The 23,654-nt window shown below is 33.2% G+C and overlaps 1 protein-coding gene across 9 annotated transcripts in view; it reads left to right on the top strand.

The window, feature by feature from the left end:
• The window catches only part of LOC145687193 (uncharacterized), a 277,098-nt gene that overhangs the window by 209,193 nt on the left and 44,251 nt on the right, over window positions 1-23,654 (top strand). For 8 of the 9 annotated variants that reach the window (XM_081760659.1, XM_081760677.1, XM_081760663.1 and 5 more), the window contains 4 exons: window positions 6,645-6,786; window positions 10,547-11,899; window positions 17,348-17,482; window positions 21,465-21,545. In XM_081760659.1, the coding sequence (XP_081616785.1) occupies window positions 6,645-6,786; window positions 10,547-11,899; window positions 17,348-17,482; window positions 21,465-21,545 (1,711 nt within the window). The remainder of the gene's footprint in view (window positions 1-6,644; window positions 6,787-10,546; window positions 11,900-17,347; window positions 17,483-21,464; window positions 21,546-23,654) is intronic. The other variant, XM_081760661.1, reaches the window with a different exon arrangement.

The following is a 23,654-nucleotide window of genomic DNA, read 5'->3' as shown; positions in this document are numbered from 1 at the left end:
TGCAGCAGTGCACACCAGAGAGCTGCTGTGGCTCAGTAGTAAGAGCACTCAAGTTTGACGCGTAGGATCCCTGGTTCGATCCAGGCTTGTGCCATGTTCTTTTGTAGTGGACAAATTCCGTCTATGTGGATTTTCTCGGTTCTTCCATTTCCTCCTACCTTCTTCATTGTTATTCATTATTATCGTCTGTCTTAATATCGAAGCATAATCATGGAACGTTAAACTCAAAGATCTCATTTCATTTTTTTATCAGTTCATATTAGTACTAAAGTTTGTTTATATAAGTAATCAATTTGGATTTTTATTAAGCGATGTCGCATCGCAAGTTCCTACATGAACTCATGGAAATATAATTTAAATGAATAATTAGATAGCATAATGTGATGAACTTATGATTTTTTAAACTGAGGTTAGCCAGTTTTGACCATATATATTTTGAACTCATTATTTTTATATATTTAAGTTTGCCTCATTTTATAAAACTGTAGCTATCTCGCTTTTGCTGCAAACTTTTCAGCTTCTTTAATATTTTTTTCTCCTCTGAGTCAATGCCTCTAAGTGCTTAACTCTATTACTTTCATTGCTATTTCTTTTACACACAGCACTTCTTTGACTTTATATAGCGTGTCTGTTTTCTAAGATATTTACAAGTTGTCTTCAGAAAATATTAGGAAGAAGTCTGTAGGTAATCGTGCCAAAAAATTATTTCCATTTGACTAGTTAGAAGGAGGTTTTGAGAAGTAATTATATACATAAACTTGTTAGCGATGATACCAATGGTGTATGTGTATTAAGTATTTCCTGTTTTGACTAAAACACGCGTGATCATCGATCAGTAATATTCTTAAGTTTCTGTTTTTTATGCAATTGTATTAAAGTATTTAAGTATGGTATACATATCAGAATCTGCAAATTCTTGAATATCATGAAAGATAAATAAGTTATATTTGACGTTGTCTTAAGCGTGCGCTGTACACTGTGGAAGTTGATAATTAGAAGTAGAGGCCTATATTCATGAGGAATTCAAGTGTGAAACTGAGGCTGTGTACAGTCACTCACATAAGTACCTGGACCCCTGACTGTTATAATTCCATTACTTGGGGTCCAGTCATTTGCAGTTGTGAGAACGCCTAAACAGATACCAGGTAAAACCCAACTTACACGTAACTTTTCTCGTCATTGACAGAAGTTGGTAGCACGAGTTAGGACTTTATGCAAGTAAAATTGTGAGTAGACGACGCACGAAATATTTCTCCATTCTTAGATGAATCTCTCTGGTCAGAGCGTGTTGTCCAATGAACATCATATGTTAATCTCAATATTGCTGTGTTTGTAATGTATTATTTCATTATATACTGTATATTCAAAGAAATAAAAGCACTGATCACACATGAATCAGAAAATGCTTGAAAGTAGACGAAAATATCACATCTGGAACAACTATTGGAAATAAGTTTATAAATGACTGTCTCCATTGACAGACCTTCTCCAATTGTCCTTATTCCAACATCTTTTTCTTTTTAGGGAAGAGAAGGTCTTGCTTGTCAAACTGAGTATACATTGAAATTGAAATTGAAACAGAAAGACTTGAAAAAGTTTCAGCTTGGCCGGGATTCGAACCCAGGTCTACCGAATAGAATTTCAATGCGCTATCCACTCACCTACCGCGCCACTTCATCTTCCAACCAAACTAATAGCTAGTTAAAATCGTTTCATGGAAAAAAAATAAACAAGATACTAATGCTTGTGTGAGTGCCTTAATGACTTGCTCGAGATTTTCTTGTTTAACTCAAAAACAAGTTATATAGACGTTACTCAATAAGGAAAATATCACGAAACGTTTTTCAAGTTGAGGCTACATCATTGGTTTCAGGGATGGTCCCGATTTACATTACATTTATTCTTTACCGTAACTTCTAATTTCCAAAGAAGAAAAGACGACAGTAATTATTTTCACATTCTATGAATTATATCAACACGCGTAGAAATAGACAGTTCTATGTTTATGTTCCATAACTACTAGTTTATTTTCTTATATTCATATGAGGAATTTGTCGCAAATTGAGCCGGTGGCACTAGAAGAGTGATCTCGGGCGTTCGGCTTCTGATCATGAGGCGCACCCCACTAGGGGTTCGAATTCCTCTGTAAAGCAAGGTCGGAATTTTAACTGTCCTCAGTATTTCTGTGTTCGTGTCCCTGTAGTGTTTGGAATATGTCGAAAAAACATGAGGTGCCAGTGGCGAACAACACTTAGGTTGGGTCAATTTGTTTAACAAAAATGTGAAAGCAGGAAACTCCCTTGCAGCTACCTGGGTTCAAATCCCGTCGTGGCAATGATTACTTTTTTCTGTATGGGAAGGTAATGTTTATGTAATTGTTATTGTAATTGTTATTTCTTCTTCTTCTTCTTCTTCTTCTTCTTATTATTATTATTATTATTATTATTATTATTATTATTATTATTATTATTATTATTATTATTATTATTACAGAAGGAAAGAAAAAGTAACATAGTCGAAGGTATTCATAGGAACAGAAAAAATATACAGTATGTCAGATGTTTCTTAGGTTTACACATGAATGCAATAACATTATTACGTGTATGGATTTACAGATAGAATTATCATTTTATGACAACAAAAAATAGAATATAAATATTTGTTAGCTGATAACAGTAATGCATTTTGTTTCTCCTTTCTTCTAGGTAGAAAGGTGAGGTGTCATCTTAAATAGGATCATTCTCGTGACTAGAGTTGTAAGTTCGATCACTATTTACAATTTATGCACAGCTAGGAACAATTCCTTGCAACTCATTTTTGGCCCATACTACAGCAGTAAGGACGTGTTTAGCCCTTATGTATTCATTAATTCTTGTCCAAACACGTTACGTTTCCAGACATTTACGAATGAAGGTTGATACGGATGACGTAATTTTATGTTGTTGGCATTTCACCTGTGAAGGAAATCGTCTCAACTCTTAAACCTAGAGAAATTGAATTGTTTTCATCTTAGTGTTCATCTGAATTATCAATATTGCAAATTATAAAAATTTCCTTAATTGCCATAGCCGGAATCGAACCTGCGACCCCATTATGAAATTAACGCTTAAACCACTACTCTAAGACATCAGTGTTGTGGGAGAAGGAAGAAACTGGATGTGCAGTGAATTCAATAATTACACACTTCTACGATTCTAGTCTAATAATGCTGAAACTTTCGGATTTCAGTCATGATAAAATAGTAAAGTATTATGCAAAAAGAATTGTCCAGAAAAAATCAACTGTAAATTGACAACTTATATGTACGGAGGCGCTGTCGTATGCAATCGAATCGGACCCTGATTTTTCACGACACGGCATTGAACAGATACTCATATTGATTGGAGTCTGGCGTTTCAAGGCACTGGATTATTTTTTTTAAAGTTAACTAATATAACGAACCACCACCCACTATGACCCACTGACCCACTCTGCTCATTGAATTGTAGATAGCGTCTTCTGAACAGCATATTTTTTTCATCCTAGCCATAGAAACTAAGAACTCGTTTCTGATTGGTTGCAGCTTGCGATTATCCAAACCTTGTAGTATATGTATTGTGTATTATAGTAGTAATAGAAGAAAATTGTCACTTTGTCGCAATTGAAGAAGAAAATTGAAGCAGCAGTTGAGGTTAAATTTATATCATGGCAGTCAAGGTGCAACAAAACGAGCCCTGCGGGGCTTCTAACCCGCTACTACTACTACTACTACTATTACTATTACTACTATATTTTATTTCAAGTATAAACTCTTTAGTCAGTAAAGAAGAGGCCGTAGATCATGTGTCAGAGTTGATGACGATGTGATTTGGTGGGTGGTGGTTCAGAGTGGGTCACGGTGGGTGGTGGGTCAGTGGGTCGTGTGTCAAGTTTTCATTGACTCACGCCATCTCTGGCCAAATCTGTAAAGCCAAGCCAAATAAAGTGCAATATTAATACACAAAACGCTCAACATCTTAGCTATTCATGACATAACTATTACATGATCCGAATAACTCTAGTATATTCACAAATCATTATTTGTCATATTCTACCGAAATACAACATGACTTTTCCGACAACCTGATACTTTAAATGTTGTTAATACGCAAAGTTTAGTGATCACATCACTTATTCACTCACTTTCGTATAATCATCAAAACCTTTAAGGTATTTCCCGTAGATATAGAAAGGTGAAATGTAGTATCCAAACTTGGTGTAGCGTGCATGTAAACAAATAAAAAGCAACAGGATACTTCCCTCCCCCAAATCCCTACAATGGAGTGTGTTGATTATTCAACAAAAAGACTTAAAATCCAATCAGAAAATTCATAAAATATAAAATATGTAGCCAAATATCGACTTTGCATAATAATAATAATAATAATAATAATAATAATAATAATAATAATGGGATAACAGAATTACAATATCAATTACGTAAACAATACCTTCCAATAAAGAAAAAATAAATGCCAAGATGTGATTCGAACCCGGGTCGCTGTAATGGCAGTTCTCTACTTTCACACTTTGCCATCAATTCTTCATACAAAAATACGAAAATAAACTAGTAGTTATGTTAGATAAACATAGCACACTATTTCTACACGTGTTGATATAATTCAAAGAATGTGAAATTAATTTCTACCCTCTTTTCTTCTTTGGAAACTAGAAGGTAAAGAAGAATTGTACTGTAAACCGGGACCATCGCTGAAGATGATGACCTAGCCTTAACTTGAAGAACGTTTAGTGGTATGTTCTTGATTGAGGAACGTCTATATAACTTGTTTTGGGTTAAAGAAGGGAATCTGGAGTAAGTTATTGTGACACTCATAAGGAACATCTCATTATACGAAAATTAGTATTTTGTGTAGTCTTACATACAACGATTTTAACTAGCTAATTGTTGAGGTGAAAGATGAGGTGACGCGGTAGGTAAGTGGTTAACGTATTGAACTTTTAACCTGCGGACCCGGGTTCGAATCCCGGCCAGGTTGAAACTTTTTCAAATGTTTCAATTTCAATTTCAGTACATACTCAGTGTGACAAGCAAGATCTTCTCTCTTCCAGAAAGAAAAAGATGTTGGAATGAGGAGAATTGGAGAAGGTCTCTCAATGGAGGCAATCATTTACAAACTCGTTTCCTACAGTTGTTCTAGATTTGATATTTTCAAGCATTTACTGATTCATGTGTGGTCAGTATTTTTATTTCTCTAAACATTCTGGGTATAAAGAAATAATACCTTACATACACAACAATATTGAGATTAATATATGGTGTTCTTTGGAAAACACGATCCGAACCATAGAGATTCATCTTAGAATGGAGAAATGTTTCATTAGTCACCTACTTTACATTTTACCTGCATAAACACTAGATCAGGGCTAGCAACTGCTGTCATTGCCGAGAAAAATTACATGTAAGTTGGGTTTCATCTGTCTAGGCGTTCTCACAACTGCAAATTACCTGGACCCGAAGTAATGGAATTATAACAGTCAGGGGTCTAGGTACTTATGTGAGTGGCTGTACTATTTATTCAAAAGTCCTGGTATGATCTATGCATTCAGAAATCCAACAACTAACGAAGAATTGTACTCATCATCAATTATTTTGTTAAGGGAAAGGAGGAGGGGTTGGTCTTTATATTTCGAACACTGCAAAGTCCTTTGTTATAGGGTATACAAAACCGATGACTACGATAATTATTATGGTAGAAACGTAGATCACAAATAGAAAATTGGGTAAAAGTATTTGTAAGGTGAATTATTTCGGACTACGAAACACATATGAATGCTACCACCTTCGCTGATGGGTGATTGCAGTCCTTCTTTATTCACTCAAGTGTACAATAATTAATCGAATTGTTCCAAAACGTGATCTGTTACTATGCAAGTTGGTTAAAGAAATTAATTTAAAAAAAAAAAACTGTAATCACACCATCAGTGAGAGTGAGATCACTCACATGTCGCTGCTCCACTTAGCATAACTTGATAGTCCGAAAGAAGACAACTTCTAAATATTGTTTTATTGTTTATTAAAGTTCCTTTCTAGCACCGATGCTATGTGAGACGTGAATCTGTAGTTTTAATTTGGAATCCGAACCACTGTATTGTGTTCTAATTTTAATGCTATCCCACTGGAAATCGAACCCGGCGCCACATGTAACAAAGGTGCGCAGGCAAGCCACTAGACCAGCAAGGGAGGGTAACTTATAGATTCAGACAATGAATGATCTACGGTTTCTTTGTCGTTTTGCCATATTAATTATTCTAATTACTTGTTATGCATCTTACTTTGTTACTTCTAACAGAGGATTTCTATAAAGTTCGAAATATAAAGGACACCAGAAGGATTTTACGAGTGGTGAATACTATTGTTTATTAGCTAATCATACCGCTCTACTGTAATATCGAAATCGTTTTATAAACTTTCTCAGAAATGTACAACTTCCAAAACTAATTATTTAAATGTAATACAAGTAATTTTATTAATCCTTGTTTTTATAGAATAAAAGTATTCTCTTTTGTTTAATTTCTTTCACACTAGTCCAAATTACTATCAACAGTTGAAGTGAATCAAACTGATGAACAAATGCTCATCAGTTTATTTATTCTTATTCTAATAGATTGAGGTTATCAGAAAGAGAACATGAAATAACAAGATTGGCTGTTACTAACAGAGAACTAAAAGAACTTCACGCAAAATACAAACAAGCATTGAGTGATCTAGATGCATGCCAGAGGAAGAACGAAACAGGACAAACAAAGGTAAACCAAATATATTATTATTATTATTATTATTATTATTATTATTATTATTATTATTATTATTATTATTATTATTATTATTATTATTATTATTAAACATTTTGTAAATAAATTTATCTTTCTTAATAGTTTAAGCATTTACCAAACTGTGAATGGTATTAATATAAAGGAACAGTCTTTCACGAACGAAATAAATTGTGAAGCTTATGATATTTATTGCATTATAGAAACATGGTTAAAAGAAACAAATGCACATTTCGTATAATTGTCTATTAAGTATAGGACAATAATGTGTCACTAAAAAGCAAATCTAGGGGAGATGGATGTATGTTCTTAATAAATAGTAAATACTCTTACACAATGATACAAGTCTCTGACGATAGACTTAGGCTAGATGTATTAATAATAATAAAAAATTAATCACTGACAATAAACTTTTACTATGTTTACACTATTTTTCTCTTACACTATCATTAAAGAATTTTACAGATTATTGCGAGTGAGTTTGTTCTTACTTATTGACGACAAACGCTCCCTTAATAATATTAGATTATTTTAGTACTAGGGGAATTGACTGGGAAACCGGGACTGTAACCACTAATAATTTTTATGATAAGGAAAAAACAAAAAATGTAATAGAATTAAGCAGTCTTCTCCCATTAAATCAGCTAAATAAGTCGTACGATGCCATGAATAAAGATAGAGTATTAGACCTGTTGTCTACAAATATTGAAAATTATACCATAAGCTTTAATGTTGAACAAAAAATCAGTCGTCTTGATCCACCATTTGTATATTCATGAAATAGTATAAGAAACAATAATTCAAAAAAGAAGACAAAGCAGATCAGCAATTATCACTTCAAGAAAGCTGTTTCTTACAAGTTTACAAAGAAATAAAGAAAATAAATGATATGAATGATCCTACCAACAATGTCGACCAAGTACCTGAAAACTTATATGATAAATTATATGAGGTTTTTGATTCACATGTACCGAAGATATAGTATAATAATAATATAACATATAAGAGCCCGTAGATAGATAAAGACCTAAAATCATTAATAAAGGAAGAAGCAAATATTTTATAAAGGCCAAACTATCAAATAACAGAATGGCATCAAAGGTATTCCGAGTTAAGAAATATAGTTAAAAAGAAAATTCTAAAGGCTAAAAAATATTACTTCTCAACTTTGGAGAATAATATTTGTAAGGACAATCTATATTTCCGAAAACATTAAAAAATCAAATAAATACGAATAACATAGATAAAGATAATAATATATTAGTGTATCAGTAATATAATGGAAACTGTAGACATCACATAATGTTTTAAAGTTGTATTCCATAGTTCTTTTAATTCTGACTCCAACAAGAAATATAAGGTTATGAAACTGACAGAATATATTAGTATGGTCGATGTATATTCCATCCATCACGGAAAAGAGATATGGCTGAAACAATCAGTAAAATTAAAGGGAGTACTATACCTGGACCTGATAACATTCCATATTATGTCATTAAAGCCTGTAGTAATGAAGTACCTACAAATTTAGCAATCATATGTAATACATCATTAAAGACTAGAGTATTTCCTTCAAAATAGAAATAACTACATGTTGTGCCAATGTATGTAAATCTGGTGATCGAGATGATGTTAAACATTATAGGCCCATAAATTTAGTAAATGTATTCTTTAAAATTTTTAAATTAATTGCATTCAAATATTTATTTTTCACGCCAAAGAATATTTTAAATGTTATGCAACAAGGTTTTTACAAAGGTAGATCGATTGCAACAAATCTTATTTATTTTATCGATTTTGCATACTTTATACTACAAAATAATTTACAGTAGATGATATACAGGTGTTCAATATAACACCGACAACATTTGGGACGTGATTCCTGACACCAAGATAAAATAAACAGTATAGACCAACCTGGGTACACAAATGCTTCCTTTCGGAGTTATTGGCCGCCGAAAACATGAAAAAACGAACTTTAAAGGTCTATAGCTCCAAAACTATGGCACCTACGGTAGTTGGATCAAGACTTCACTAAGGAACTAATAAGTCCGGTCTCCAAAAATACATGTTTCAGAATCCTACGATAGTCACGCAACCATTTTTATAGAGGGAGTTTGGCTACGGTCATATAAATTGAAATACTCACTAACTGCCTCCATAAAAATTGTTGAAGAAGTACCACAGGATTCTAACACCTATATTTTTGGATAGCACACATATTAGTTCCTAAGTGAAGTCTTGTCCTGACTACGGTAGGTTCCATAGTTTTGGAGCTATGGGCCTTAAAATTTCCTTTCTTCACGTTTTCGGCAGCCTTTAACTCCGAAAGTAAGCATTTGTGCACCCAGGTTGGTCTATACTTTTTGTCTTATCTTGGTGTCAGGAATCATCCCCAAACGTTGTCGGTGTTGTTTTGAAACAACCTGTATACATCGATATATCAAAGGCATTTGATTCTATTGATCACAAATTATTTCTAAGTAAGTTATAAAATACTGACCTATCACTATCATGTAGTAGATAGTTTAAAATCCACTTATCAAAGTAAAAATAGGTAATGCAACGTCTAGTCAAGGTCAAATAGGGAAAGAAATACCTCAAGGACCTTTCCTCGGGCCGCTTCTTTTCTCTTTATTTATCAATGATTTACTAGGATAAGTCAGATATTAAAAAATACCACTATACGCTGATGATATAAAGCTCTTTAGACTAGTTTATAGCGAGTATGATAATTATCTGGTACAGAAAGATTTAGATACACTAAATTGCTGGTGCGAAAATCATTTCTTAAAGATCAATTCTGAAAAGCTAAACATATGACATTCACTAATAAAGCTCAATATTATGGTAGCAAATAAAAATTAAGGGAGTAGCAATAAACAAAGAAGAGAAAATTAAAAGATCTAAGTATTATATATGACAGTTAAAATTCAGTAGTCATATAAATTTGTTATTAAGAAAATCTAGGCGCAGATGGGAGGACAATATTGAGAATGATCTCGCAGAAATAGTAGTACAAAGTAGAAACTGGATTCAGTTGGCTAAGGATAGAAATCAATGGAAAGCTTTTGTGAATGCGACATTGAACCTCTGGGTTTCATTGGACATAGAGTTAATTAGTTAGTTAGTCATATAAATGATACAGTGCAATCAACGAGAAAAAACAAAAAGTATAGGTTTTATATTCAATCAATGACTTGATTTTATAAGTGGTTGTTCCTGTGTGTATCTACATAAGTTACTTGTTAGATCCAAACTTGAATTTGGTTCAGTCACCTGGAACAGTTTATCTAATACAATTCTAAACAAAAATGAAGCGATACAAAAATGCTTTATAAGACTATTCTGTTAAAGAATGAAAAAGGATTATTATCCACGTGACTACATTGGTTTAGTTATTGGGGACTGCAATCTCTACTGGAAAGAAGGAAATTTATTGATAAATCTTTTACACAAATGGTAGTGGAAAACAAATACAGACTGATATATTTGAAACACTCGCAGTTAAAAAAAAAAAAAAAAAAAAAAAAAACTATTTAATACGGTTTTAGTTGGTTAGTTGACATTGAATTCTTAATTGTCTTTGCTCATGTATTTACTGCATGTACAATTTAAATCAAAGCTAGAAGTCGATGCTAATGTGTCTAGTTATAAAGTGTGTGACTATACACTGTTTTGATGTTTGCTTACACTTTCATTTTTATATCTTTAACACTCTATTATTTACTTTTAGATTAATAGTCAGTGTACATGCAAATCAGAAGAAGAAAAGTACAGATCTCATCTTCAGAAGATGGAAGAGGTGATACAGAAGAAGGATAAAGAAATAAACAGTTTGAAAGAATATATCGAGAAAGTGAAAGCAGAAATGGAAAAGAAAGAGAGTATACTGTCAGCGCTTATGGAATCTAATGAAGCTCGTGAAGAATATATTGAAAAGCTAACAGCAACTTTTATAGCGGTAGACAAAGATAAGGATAAGATCAGAAACAAAGGTTTTCAAAACATGGAAGAAATCATACATAACCAGGGGGATGAACTGAGAATTTTAAAAGAGGAATTGGAGAAGAAAAACAATATGTTATCTTCATTATCAAAATCTGAAAGTTACATCAACGAATTAAACTCAAAAAATTCAGCAAAAGATAAGGATATAGAGAAACTTAAGGAAACCATACACAATCAAGAACACGAATTGAAAGAATTATCAGATAAAATAAATTTGATGCAAGAAGAGTTAGACAAGAAGAATAGTATGTTGGTATCCTTAGCAAAATCTGATAAAGGTAGTGAAGATTGTATCAACGAACTAAATGCGAAGATTTTATCAAAAGACAAGGAAATTGAAAAAAAGAAAAGTATCATTCAGAGCCAGGATCTCGAGCTAAAGAATTTGAAAGCCAAAATAGATATGATGAAAAAGGAATTAGAAAACGAAATTAAGCAAATGGAGGAAATTATTCATAGCCAGGATCATGAGTTAAAAAGTTTGAAAGATCGAATAGCTGTATTGAAAGCAGAACTGGATAAAAAGAACATGATGTTATCTTCGGAAAAAAGTGATAAAGAATGTGAAACTTCCTTGCGAGACAGGGATTTGAGCAAGAACAAAATTGTCGAGAAGATGAAAGATATTATATTTAGTAAAGATGAAGAACTTAGACAGTTGAAAACCAAACTTGAATTATTGAATCTAGATATAGAGAAGAAGGATAAACTACTATTATCTTCAGCAAAACCTGAAAGAATCACTGAAGAATACATAAATGATTTGAAATCTAAAATTAAAGAGCGAGATAATGACCTCGAGAGGCTGGAACAAATTTTGAAAAGGAAAGATGAAGAGTACAAGATTTTAAAAGCAAAATTAGAATGGACAAAAGAAGAATTGGACAAGAAGTATAAATTACCAACTGACAAGTTGAATGAAGAATACATTGCAGAATTGAAAGCAAGGATTTTAGCAAGAGATCAAGATCTTGAGAGAGCGTACTCAAAAATGGAAAATATTATCGTAACAAAACAGAGGGAAAAGGACCAAATAAAGCGAGAATTTGCTGAAAAGCAGCTTCAAATTATGAACAATGTAAGTACATGTAATTTCTGCTATTTACTTTAAAATAGATCAAACATATTTCACTAGTAGTTCTATGTATAGGTATACACATACTAAAGGATGTATGTATACAATATGAATATTATACATACATTGTATGTATATTACATATTTGTATATTAAATTACTTACTTTCCTTGAAATGAAAGGATTATTCTTTCGCAAAATAACTTGATCCTGAATAGATTGGATTATATTAAAAATCTTTATATCATTTGCATATAATAGATACTTGCATATTAAATTCTCAGAAATACTATTAATATATTACAAAGGCAATAGAGAACCCAGATTGGAGTCTTGAGGCACTCCAGAAGTAATACTATATGTAGAGGAAAGACTACCTTTATACCTTAATATAAATTTTCTATTATTTAAATATAAAGTTAACCAATCAATAAGATAGGTAGATTATATCTCTTCAATTTATTTATTAATAAATGATGGGGCAATTTGTTAAGTGCTTTGGCGAAGTTCAAATAAATAGCATCTACTTGACCACTTGTACGAGTAACTGGAAATATATTATGCATTAGGCTTGCCAAATTATTTGCTACAGATTTCGATTCACTCATATATACCTCTAAGCGATATAGCGCTGTCTCTGTATTATGCTGAGAGTCTGCGATGAATTTCAGATCTTGACCATTTTCAGATCAGGGGAATCGGACCACTGTTCTCTTTATCTTCCTTAGGTGCATACTGTTAGTGGAACGGTTATGGTTATTCTATAACAGAATTCTATTGAGTTTAATATAAAACCCTACTAACATAGGCACAGGCGTACAATATCATAACATGTGAGAGCAAAAGCCAGTACAGCCATCCTAAAATTAGTTTAGCAAAGCACAAATATTTTAATTTATTTACCCTCATATCCTTGTGTAGATATTTTTATTTTTAAATTTTTTAGTTTTTTATTGTAAATAAATAACTAAGTATTAATTATATTGATGTCCAATTAATCAGATCTCTGTATGGATGTTTTTAGTTTATGTGTGCTATAAGTAAATGGCTAAATACTTTTTATATTGATTTCAAATTAATATCAGAAATGGAGATTTCCTTTAAAAACAAAGTATCAGGACAGCGAAGAATGATTCTAGAAAACACTGGTCTACAAAAAAGTTTGTTTTTTCTTTCACAAGAACAAGTGTTACTAAGTCTAATTGTACTTGTCCTGTTAAATTTAAAAATGAAATCAGAATTTCCCCATCAGGCACGGTTTTCTTATGACAGTCATTTGTTTTTTTTTTACGTTTGCACTCGAAATGAACCATATTTTCTTAAAACATCCTTGTGTTTGTAGCGGCATAGCTCAGCTGTTTACTAACATAAGCTTATAACGTTGATGTCAGTGGAAGGACAAAGGTCATATCATATATAGAGTTCGTTGTCATCGACTCCATACGAAGGAGGGGGGGGGGGTCATTAAATTGTGTAAAATGTGGAAATTGTACATTTTCATTGCTCATTTTAACAATAGATTGGCAAAGTAAAGGGAACATCTTATTTTGCCGTTTTCGTCCTTGTTATACATTAAAGAAAACACAAATACGACTACAGTATAAATATCACTTCTACTTACCTAAGAAGTTGTAGCCCTGAATGATGATTTTCGGCTTATTTAGTTTCCGGGATGTCTCTCTTCAATGTCCAGCAGTAATCGGCTGGCATTCTGGGACTCTATTTGCCCTGATACCTCTTCTCCATTGTAGAAACTTGCTGGTGGAATTGCTCGCCATGTTCATCACTTACTGAAGCAAGTTTTTGCGGAAAAAAATTTAAATGAGAGTCTAAGAAGTGAATCTTTAAAGAAATATTGCATCCTATAGCTTGGTACAAATTCACAAGATCATTCACTATTTCACGAAAGTTTTCTGCTTTATGTTTTCCAAGGAAACCACGATAAATATCTACGAAGACTTTCCACGCTTTGTCTTCTAGGGGATTCAACAGCTCTGCAAACTTGTCATCATCCAGTAATGATGCGATTTGCGGCCCAACAAATATTCCTTTTTTCAGTTTTGCGTCGCTGACTTTGGGAAATTTAGATTGCATATACATGAATGCAGGAGAATTTCTGTCAAATGCTTTTACAAAATTCTTCATAAGGCCCAATTTGATATGCAGCGGTGGTAAGTACACTTGTTCGGGATTCACCAATGGGGTGTGAGACAGATTTTTGCTCCCAGGAGTAAGAGTGTCACGTTTAGGCCATTGCTTCTTAATGTAGTGTGACTTCCTACCTCTGCTGTCCCATTCACATAACTAACTAACTCTATGGCCTATGGAACTCGGAGGTTCAATGCTGCGTTCACAAAAGCTCTCCACTGACTTCTATCCTTAGCTAACTGCATCCAGTTTCTACTTTGTATTCCAATCTCTGCGAGATCCATCTTAATATTGTCCTCCCATCTGCGCCTAGGTCTTCCTAATGGTCGTTTTCCGATTGGTCTTCCTGTCAAGACTTTGAAAGCGTTTCTACTTTCTTTTATTCTAGCTACATGACCCGCCCACCTAAGCCTCCTAGACTTGACGACCCTAACAATGTTGGGTAAACCATATAATTATGTAGTTCCTCGTTATGAAGTTTCCGCCATTCCCCATTCCCGTTCCTCTTGGGTCTGAATATTCGTCTCAGGATCTTGTTCTCAAATACTTTCAGTCTATGTTCTTCCCTCAGAGTAAGTGACCATGTTTCGCAGCCATACAAAACAACAGGCATGATTATCGTTTTGTATATTTTAAGTTTCAAATTCCTCGACAGAATTCGCGACGACAAGAGATTTTGAACCGAATAGTAACACGAATTCCCTGCTTTTAGTCGACATTTAATTTCTCCGTGAAAAAGATTTTCCTCTGTTAATATTGATCCTAGATATTTGAAACTATCCACTTTATCAAAAGTATTATTTAATATTTTAACGCATCCATAATTTGCTGTATTCCGGTCCCGATGCACTTCCATGTATTTAGTTTTCTCAGCATTTACTTCTAAACCCATGTCCCTGCAAGCGTTTAATAAGATCTCTGCATTTCTTTCTATTGTTCTCCTATCATCCCCTATTAAATTTCCATAACCTGGTGAATACCGTTCAACTGTAGGCCCTGGTTGCTATCTTTGATTTTCCTTATAGCGTATTCCAGAACAAAGTTAAATAATAATGCTGACAACGCATCTCCTTGTTTCAGGCCGTTTTCGACGTGAAAGCTCGTGGACAAAAATTTTCCTACTCGGACTTTACTTTGGGATTCATTTAAACATATCTTAATTAATCTAATTAGCTTTCTCGGTATTCCAAGTTCTGTAAGAACGTTGTATAATGTTTCTCTCCTAACTGAGTCGTACGCCTTTCTAAGATCAATAAATAGTTGATGTACCGGGGTATTGTATTCCCACTTTTTTTTCGAGTATTTGGCAAATGGTAAATATTTGGTCGATAGTTGATCGATTTCGTCTAAATCCGCACTGATAATCTCCAATAATTTCATCTGCGTATGGGGTCAATCTTGCTAATAGAATATTTGAAAGGATTTTATAGGATGTTGACAGAAAAGAAATGCCTCGATAATTATTACAGTCAGCTTTGTCCCCTTTCTTGTGAATTGGAACAATTTTCTGTATCCCAATTGCAATCCAAGAAGTAAAGCTATGACCTTTAAATCACCACAGATATTCCAGTTATATTTTGTGTACTGGAGTTTATCTAACAACAATTTCGTATTCTGATTTGTCTCTTTCATGTCAACTGGCACAGGTATTGATGGTAATTTATTTCCATTATGCAGAAGCACCGCCTTCAAACTAATTTTCGAGGAGTCTATGAACAATCGCCATTCATGTGGCTGGTGTTCATGTCCAAGAGCCTCCATAACTGCACTAACATTATTACAGAACACGATACCATCCTCTGTCGAAAAATATTCTTTGAAATAACTATCGCGACTACGATACTCGCATATCCTTGTTTCTTTGTGTAATAGATTTCAACCTTTGAGCCTCGAAGCTAGAAGTTCGGCTTGTTGTTTCGACAACTGTAAATCCCGAATGAGATCATTGAGGTCTGCTTGAGTTAGTAGGTGGGGTTCTGATGTAGAAGCCTCGAATGTAGGATCACTTCTATAATGAGTTAATTCCTTTTATTTTGTTAAACAAAAGTAGCAGTCACTGGAATGGTCTTTTTGTTCCCTCCAGATCATGGGAATTGCAAAATGCATATGATGTGTGCCCTTTTTCCATCCTGTGAGAACCCGCACACATGTCACACAACATATATTCGAAGTCCATGGTTTATCAAAATCACCCGCTTTGCTGCTAAAGTAAAGCTCGTAACACTTTTTGCGTACGTGCTAGTAAGTGGCGTAAATTTTCGCCTCTGAGATTTAAACGTTAGTTCATCACAAATGTAGCAGAAATTGTCCGGATGATTCAGACACTTTCTTGGTATTATGCTAGTTCTTTTTAACAACACAAGAAATGAAACTAAGAGCACTCCATTTACACAGAAAGAAAACCTGCGAGGCTTCTACACGATTACGAATGTCTTTCTGTTAAAACAGGTCTGATCTTGATCGACATTTACAATGTAGTCAAGCACACAAAAACAAACACTTTTGCTCCATTATTTTCCACTTTTTTATTGCACAACAAAAAAACTTTCGGAAACTCGAATACCTATATACCAAGTGGGTCTCATAAGCTATGTAAGTTGTAAGTAACTTTATCGGCCATCGTTGAGGTGCGGCAAGAGGTAAGGGAGGAATTGCGCAATTGAAAAAAAAAATACAATTTCCACAATATTTACCTAAATTCAGTTACCTCCCATCCGAACCCCATGACATTGATGACACAAATCTTGCACTAGATGAAAGTTTTATTCTTTCCCAGTAATGTGCCACTTAAATGATCCTTCTACATTAATAAACCACTGCGTTATGCCGATTCAAACCTATGGATGTTTCATGAAAATACGTTTTATTTCGTATATAAAGGTGTAAACACAAGTGAATGTCACAACAAAACGGTGCCTAATGGAAACATTTTGATTGCATTTTTTAATTCAGGAGAATAGACTGCCTCAGAATCAACAATCACTTCTTTTGTGAAAAAAATCATGTTGACCAGTGCAATTGTATCGTCGCATCAAATGCATCATTAGCGCTTTCATGTATACTTTTTTTAATATTCTGTATTTTAAACAAGAAGAATCACTTGATAAGTAATATACTGTTCGTTGAATGCTGTTATAATGAAATATATTAAATAATCAACAGGATAATGTTATCACTGTGTTACTATTCTATTTCTAGAATTTCTTGCTGTCCTGATAGTTTTTTCATGAAACTTCTCGAATTTTGATATTAATTTGACTTCCTTCGGAAACTGTATTCTTACGAGATGCTTAAAACATTTAGTTACAGGCAGCTGGAGAACTAGAAGAATCGAGGAAAGTTAATATGCTTCAAAGTGAACTCGATACGCTGAAGAAGGATTATGACGCGCAGTCAGACGAATTAGCAGCAATAGAAGCGGAAAATGAAATGTTGAAGGTATTTGTTTCTTTTTATTTATATCTTTCGGATTTTTTCTTTATTACAGTGCTATTTCTTTATTATCTACAAGATAAGATAAAGTATGCACTGAAGCCTTAATGTTGTTGTATTATTCCAAATTTAAGTTTGGAATAGTTCTTGGAATTTTAATTGAGTACAACAACTACTCCACTGGTTAAGCAATAGCTTACCCTAAACGTAATTCCCAAGAGAATTCAGGCATTATGATACCAATGAAAGTATTATAGAAAGTAGTAGGTTTCTAGTAATAAACGCAACACATCAGTAACTATTTACACATAGGATAACTTAAGATATCAACAATCCGAAACCTGCTAAGTTATTTATTCATTGAACCTCATCAACACAATTATTCCGGCTAGGCGAACCAAAACGCAAGGCTACACTGTGTAACATAAAGAAAATGCCTACAAATTATATCAAAGGGAGGAATGCTACCAGGAAAAGGGACTGGTCTCAAACTTAGATGGTGACTTGACACATACCATTGGATACGTACATTACACGTACCATGAAATATGTAAGTATCTCGACGTGTTCGCGGTATCTTTATGCGGAAGGCGGTGGCCATTGAACGATAGAAGTAGGCAGGGCCGGGAATGTCAATTCGCCTGCAGTTCTTAGACTTGGATTGGACTCTGCCGGGCTGTGATCAAACCGTGGGATACGGTAGGTGATACTTCTACCAGAAGGAGGTGAGCTAGCCTTATAACGCTAGGGCATCATGCTTGCAAAGTATGGTAGGCCTTGACTCGCCAGCAAGACTGCCTCGACCAGTAGGATAACTGGTAGCCACTAAGGACTTCGGTCTCATTGCGTAATGGGCGTATCCCACTCCCTCTAGTAGTAGGGGGTTAATAGCTTATAAAGCTTTGTAACGACCTGATTTCGTTACAGTTTCTTTTCGTTTATTGTATTTTATTTTGTTTGATTATTTCCTGATCTGTCAAATGGTGTTATAATTTTGTCAAATGGCGTTATAATTTCTAACGTTAAATAGTTAATTTTCATAATATTTCTAGTGTGCTGTTGTTTTCTCTATCTGCACCACATAATAAGAATTGGATTCTATAGACTATGAATTTAATGCCAATTCTTTTCTTCTTCTTAACTATGATTTGTAAAATAACTGTACTCAATTATCATCAGACAATAAGATTTTAGAAAATATTTTGTTTAGGTGTAATTATCGTTGTCTATTTTGATTATTTAGTGCATAACATTGAAAAATAATAATTAATTGTGCCTAGATCATTATTTGTTTAAAAATATCTTGGAACTAAGTTTATTTTGAATTATTAATTGACATATCTAGTGAAATGATCAACTTCAGCTAAGTTTCTTGGGCTCATTCTCTTTGATGAGCTAGAAATTGTAAATTCCTTTAACGAATCATGTTCAACTGACCGTTCGAATACTAGATTAAAGTTATAGATATTCAAACTGATAAATTTTGTGCAACAGTAAGCGGAAAAGTTTATATAATGGGCACGAATAGCATAATAAATGAACTGAAGGTTTTGAAATCTGGGTTTTATTTAAGGATTCAAATGCAAAAGAATGACATCGATTACGGTCAGTTGTTTCAACATCTCTCTTCTTGTACATAAAGTCTATCACTTCTGTAACATCTCCTTATCTGTCTTTGATCCGATGCCTTGCCCTACTGCAACGTAGCTGCAGATGCGTAGCAGTGTGACAGGAACTCGAGGAACGAATAGTGACTATAGATTGGCACACAACAGCTTGAACAAGTTAAAGAACATACCTTGAACGTGCACCTCATAGTCCAATGATTGAGGTCGTATATTTAACGGTACCGGTCCCCAATATATGCCGATAGGCTGCAACACGTCACTAATGGCGGGTGAATACCTGGCAGTAGACCACTTCATCTCTTAATATCAATAGCTAACGGATAAGCAAAATAACATAAACAGCTTATCTTCAATATCATATGATTTTTTCCTTCTTTTTAATTACATTTCTTTAAGATCCAACCCTGTCAATATATAATAATATGAAAATTTCCGAACATTCGTCGAATCATATAGTCATTGCATCCTTCCTAGCACCAAGCAAAGGAAGCAACATTCACTCCTCACCTTTGATTGATGCATTCTCCCATGCAACATCCATTCACCAAATATTGCATAATCACAGAACATAACCAAGATGATGAAGAGTGATTCAATGTGTACTACCTAAATTTTGAAAGGTCTTGTGTACAAGCTTAGGTCCATGAAAATGCCCATTTTCATGTAAGAGAATGGCTCCTTTGGAAATATATCTTGGCCTCTTGGACTGAATCTAGGCCTGAATCCTTGAGGGGATGAACTATATATGGTACCCAATTTTGTACCTAGGCTACAATCATAGCTTAACATCTCTTTTACGTCTTAATGTATCAGAGCTTAAAAGGGTATCCTACAGGATGTAAGATGACATTAATGATTTATGATTACAATATAAAAAATAATAAAATTACAATAAATAGTTGATTCAACATAACACAAACCATTCCAGAAAATTGTGTGAAACATTAAAAATTATTACGACTTATGTTACAGGATTACAACTTCTTTAAAAACAGAATGCAATGAAAATAATATTTTGCTAATATTATCATTTTTTTCTTAATTTTCACAAATTTGTGAAAGTTCTCCTCTTCTTCCTCACTTCAATAATAATAATAATAATAATAATAATAATAATAATAATAATAATAATAATAATAATAATAATAATAATAATAATAATAAAGATGTAAATAGATAAATAAATTTATTAAAGATATTCGAGAATGTGTAATTCTTATGATTTTTGAAAAAAGTTTCAATTTTTCAGCTCAATTTCTTTTTATGTGCCGAAACAAGTGTTTTATTTTTTTATTTTTTCATATAATCAAAGTACAAGTAACGACGTAATATAGTTTGGTTTCAGAATGTTACAATTCCTTCCAATTGGTTCGATTCAAGGTATTCCATATCAATTCTATACGTAACTTTTATATGAGTACCCAACCCATATCCACTTTAAATACTGTGACTGAGAAGTATCGGTCTCATACAAGAAATTGTAACAAACATAACCTATGATATATTTTTTCACTTCTGTTTTATTTATACTTTCTACTTCTTTCCATTTTGATGAAGTATTGATATAAAACAAGGAAAAGTAGAAGAATTATAAACAACAAGAAAGAAAGGAAAATAAACAATGAGAATGCTCCAATAGCATTGCCAGAACGAAGTTAAAAAGAATTATTTTTTCTTATTAAGTTCTACAGGCTTTACACCAATTGTTCTATATACTTTATTATTATACTCATTAAACAATTCTTGTAATAAATCTATCCATTTATAATTTCCTTGAGTACTAAATATTTTCCACATGTTTTGTTTAAGAGTTCTGTTAAAACGGTCTACGACATATCGTTTTGCGAAGACACGTGCTCAAAATGTAGGGCTCAAAATTGAAAAATCGCCAAATATCATCTCTCTATGACTTACGGTTCCTGAGACATGGCTTCTTCCCGAAATCCGAACTCTATATATATACAGAGAGAGATATAAAGAGTTCAGTAACGAACTTTTTACGTTCGTTGAATATAGTGTTATTTAAACAAGGTATTTTTCAGCGAAAAAAAATTAAAATTAGATGAATTGAAATGAAACTTTTCAGTTTAACGTTCCACGCTTATGCCCTTTAGGATAAAGGAAACGGAAGAGACATGTAAACAAAAAACAATATATATATACTTATTCTTATTTCTTACTTCTTCTCTTATCTAACGTAGTATTAATTTTGGTATTTTTATTATTACTTAACTTTCTTCTTTATCTCATTTTTACTTTTATATTGAATCCACTTTACTATTTTCATAATTTTTCATATTAAATAAAATGTAATTAAAAAAAACTACTATTAACATTTGTGATTTCTTTTTGCATTATAGAATAAATGTGACATGATTAAACATGATAATGAGAAGGAATTGAGGAAGTCCCAAAGCGTAATTCTTGAACTTAAAAGAAAGGTAAGTAGTATTGTTTTATCTTTGAACTCAATTTTATTCTTTTGTCATGATAGTTCAGTCCACATTCTTGTTCAAACTTTCCTAACTAGGGTATAATTTGTATTTTTTTAAACATAGCTATAGTTTGCTGTTAATCTTTAGATTCATAATAAAACAAGACTTTAAATTGAATAAAGTGTTTTAGTAAAAGTTACTAAAACAAAATCATTTCATGAAAGGCTTATATTTTACGTTATATTTATTGCTAACGGTAATTTTTATGTTGTTTGAAGACTAAGATTTCTTTCTAGCAAAGGAGATCACTTGTCTTAACTAATCTTTGCCTGTAGAACTAATTCTACTTCATTAGCCTGGTTAAAGGTTTTCTTTGTGTGCAAATCTTAGTTCGAAAAGCAAAGTTCCTGTTACATTTGAGTTAGATTATCCAAAAGTTCAAAGCTCAGTGAAATCTATCTATATTAGCGACTTAAGTTTCATAAAATATTGTCCATTCATCTCCATTAATGTTGTTGAAGTTCGAATAATTTAATATTTGAACATTATACTTTTTTAAAACTATTTATTTTGAATATTTGAACATAAGCACACGTGTAAAAAGAAATATTCAAATAACAATCTATTGGTGGTTTGAATAATTTACTGGAATAAAAGAATCTTTGTTCGAATTACTCAAAAATATTGGAACAATTACTCGAATAAAGAACAAATGTTGAAATAACAATTGTTATTTGCATCACGAATATCAATATTACAATAATTATTCGAATAAATAAATGATTTTGACATGTTAGTATTTATTTATGCCGTCAAGAGAACAAGTATTAGCCTGCAAACTCTGCTTCTGCTCAAATCGCTTCGTTGTCACTAACAACATCACTGCATTTTGTAATTATTGCAGAAAACTCTTAACGAACAAAAAGTTCTGACGAAATAGTATAATAATAATAATGAAAAGTTTGTTTTAAGCGTTCTTATCTGAACACTAGGTCTAGTCTAGTCTAGGAGGAGCTAGAGAAGCCAGTAGAGTAGAATTAGAGTGGCAAATTATTTTGGTTTTTGTGTTTAAAGGGTATATGAAAAGCTTAACATCAAAAAGGTTCAATGAAGGGACAAATATCTGAGTAATTGTGGTTCCATTACATGTATTGTTATATGGACATATTCATTGCACTAACTAACTCTAACTAACTAACTCTATGGCCTATGGAACCCGGAGGTTCAGTGCCGCGTTCACAAAAGCTCTCCACTGACTTCTATCCTTAGCTAATTGGATCCAGTTTCTACTTTGTATTCCTATCTCTGCGAGATCCATCTTAATATTATCCTCCCATCTGCGCCTAGGTCTTCCTAATGGTCGTTTTCCTATGGGTCTACCAGTCAAGACTTTGAAAGCGTTTCTACTTTCTTCCATTCTAGCTACATGACCTGCCCACCTAAGCCTCCTAGACTTGACGACCCTAGCAATGTTGGGTAAACCGTATAAACTATGTAGTTCCTCGTTATGAAGCTTCCGCCATTCCCCATTCTCGTTCCTCTTGGGTCCGAATATTCTTCTCAGGATCCTGTTCTCAAATACTTTCAGTCTATGTTCTTCCCTCAGAGTAAGCGACCATGTTTCGCAACCATACAGAACAACAGGCATGATTATCGTTTTATATATTTTAAGCTTCAAATTCCTCGACAGAATTCGCGACGACAAGAGATTTTGAACCGAATAGTAACACGAATTCCCTGCTTTTAGTCGACATTTAATTTCTTCGTGGATATGATTTTCGTCTGTTAATATTGATCCTAAATATTTGAAAGTATCCACTTTATCAAAAGTATTATTTAATATTTTAACGCCTCCACAATTTGCCGTATTACGGTCCCGACGCACTTCCATGTATTTAGTTTTCTCTGCATTTACTTCTAAACCCATGTCCCTGCAAGCGTTTAATAATATCTCTGCATTTATTTCTACTGTTCTCCTATCATCCCCTATCAAATTTACATCATCAGCATATGCCATAACCTGGTGAATGCCGTTCAACTCTAGGCCCTGGTTGCTATCTTTGATTTTCCTTATGGCGTATTCCAGCACAAAGTTAAATAATAATGGCGACAACG

The sequence above is a fragment of the Thermobia domestica genome, chromosome 1, assembly GCF_964235325.1.
Source record: "Thermobia domestica chromosome 1, izTheDome1.hap1.1, whole genome shotgun sequence".
Taxonomy (NCBI): Eukaryota; Metazoa; Arthropoda; class Insecta; order Zygentoma; family Lepismatidae; genus Thermobia; species Thermobia domestica.
Note: the sequence above shows the minus strand (reverse complement) of the source record. Positions and strands in the feature narration are given on the sequence as shown.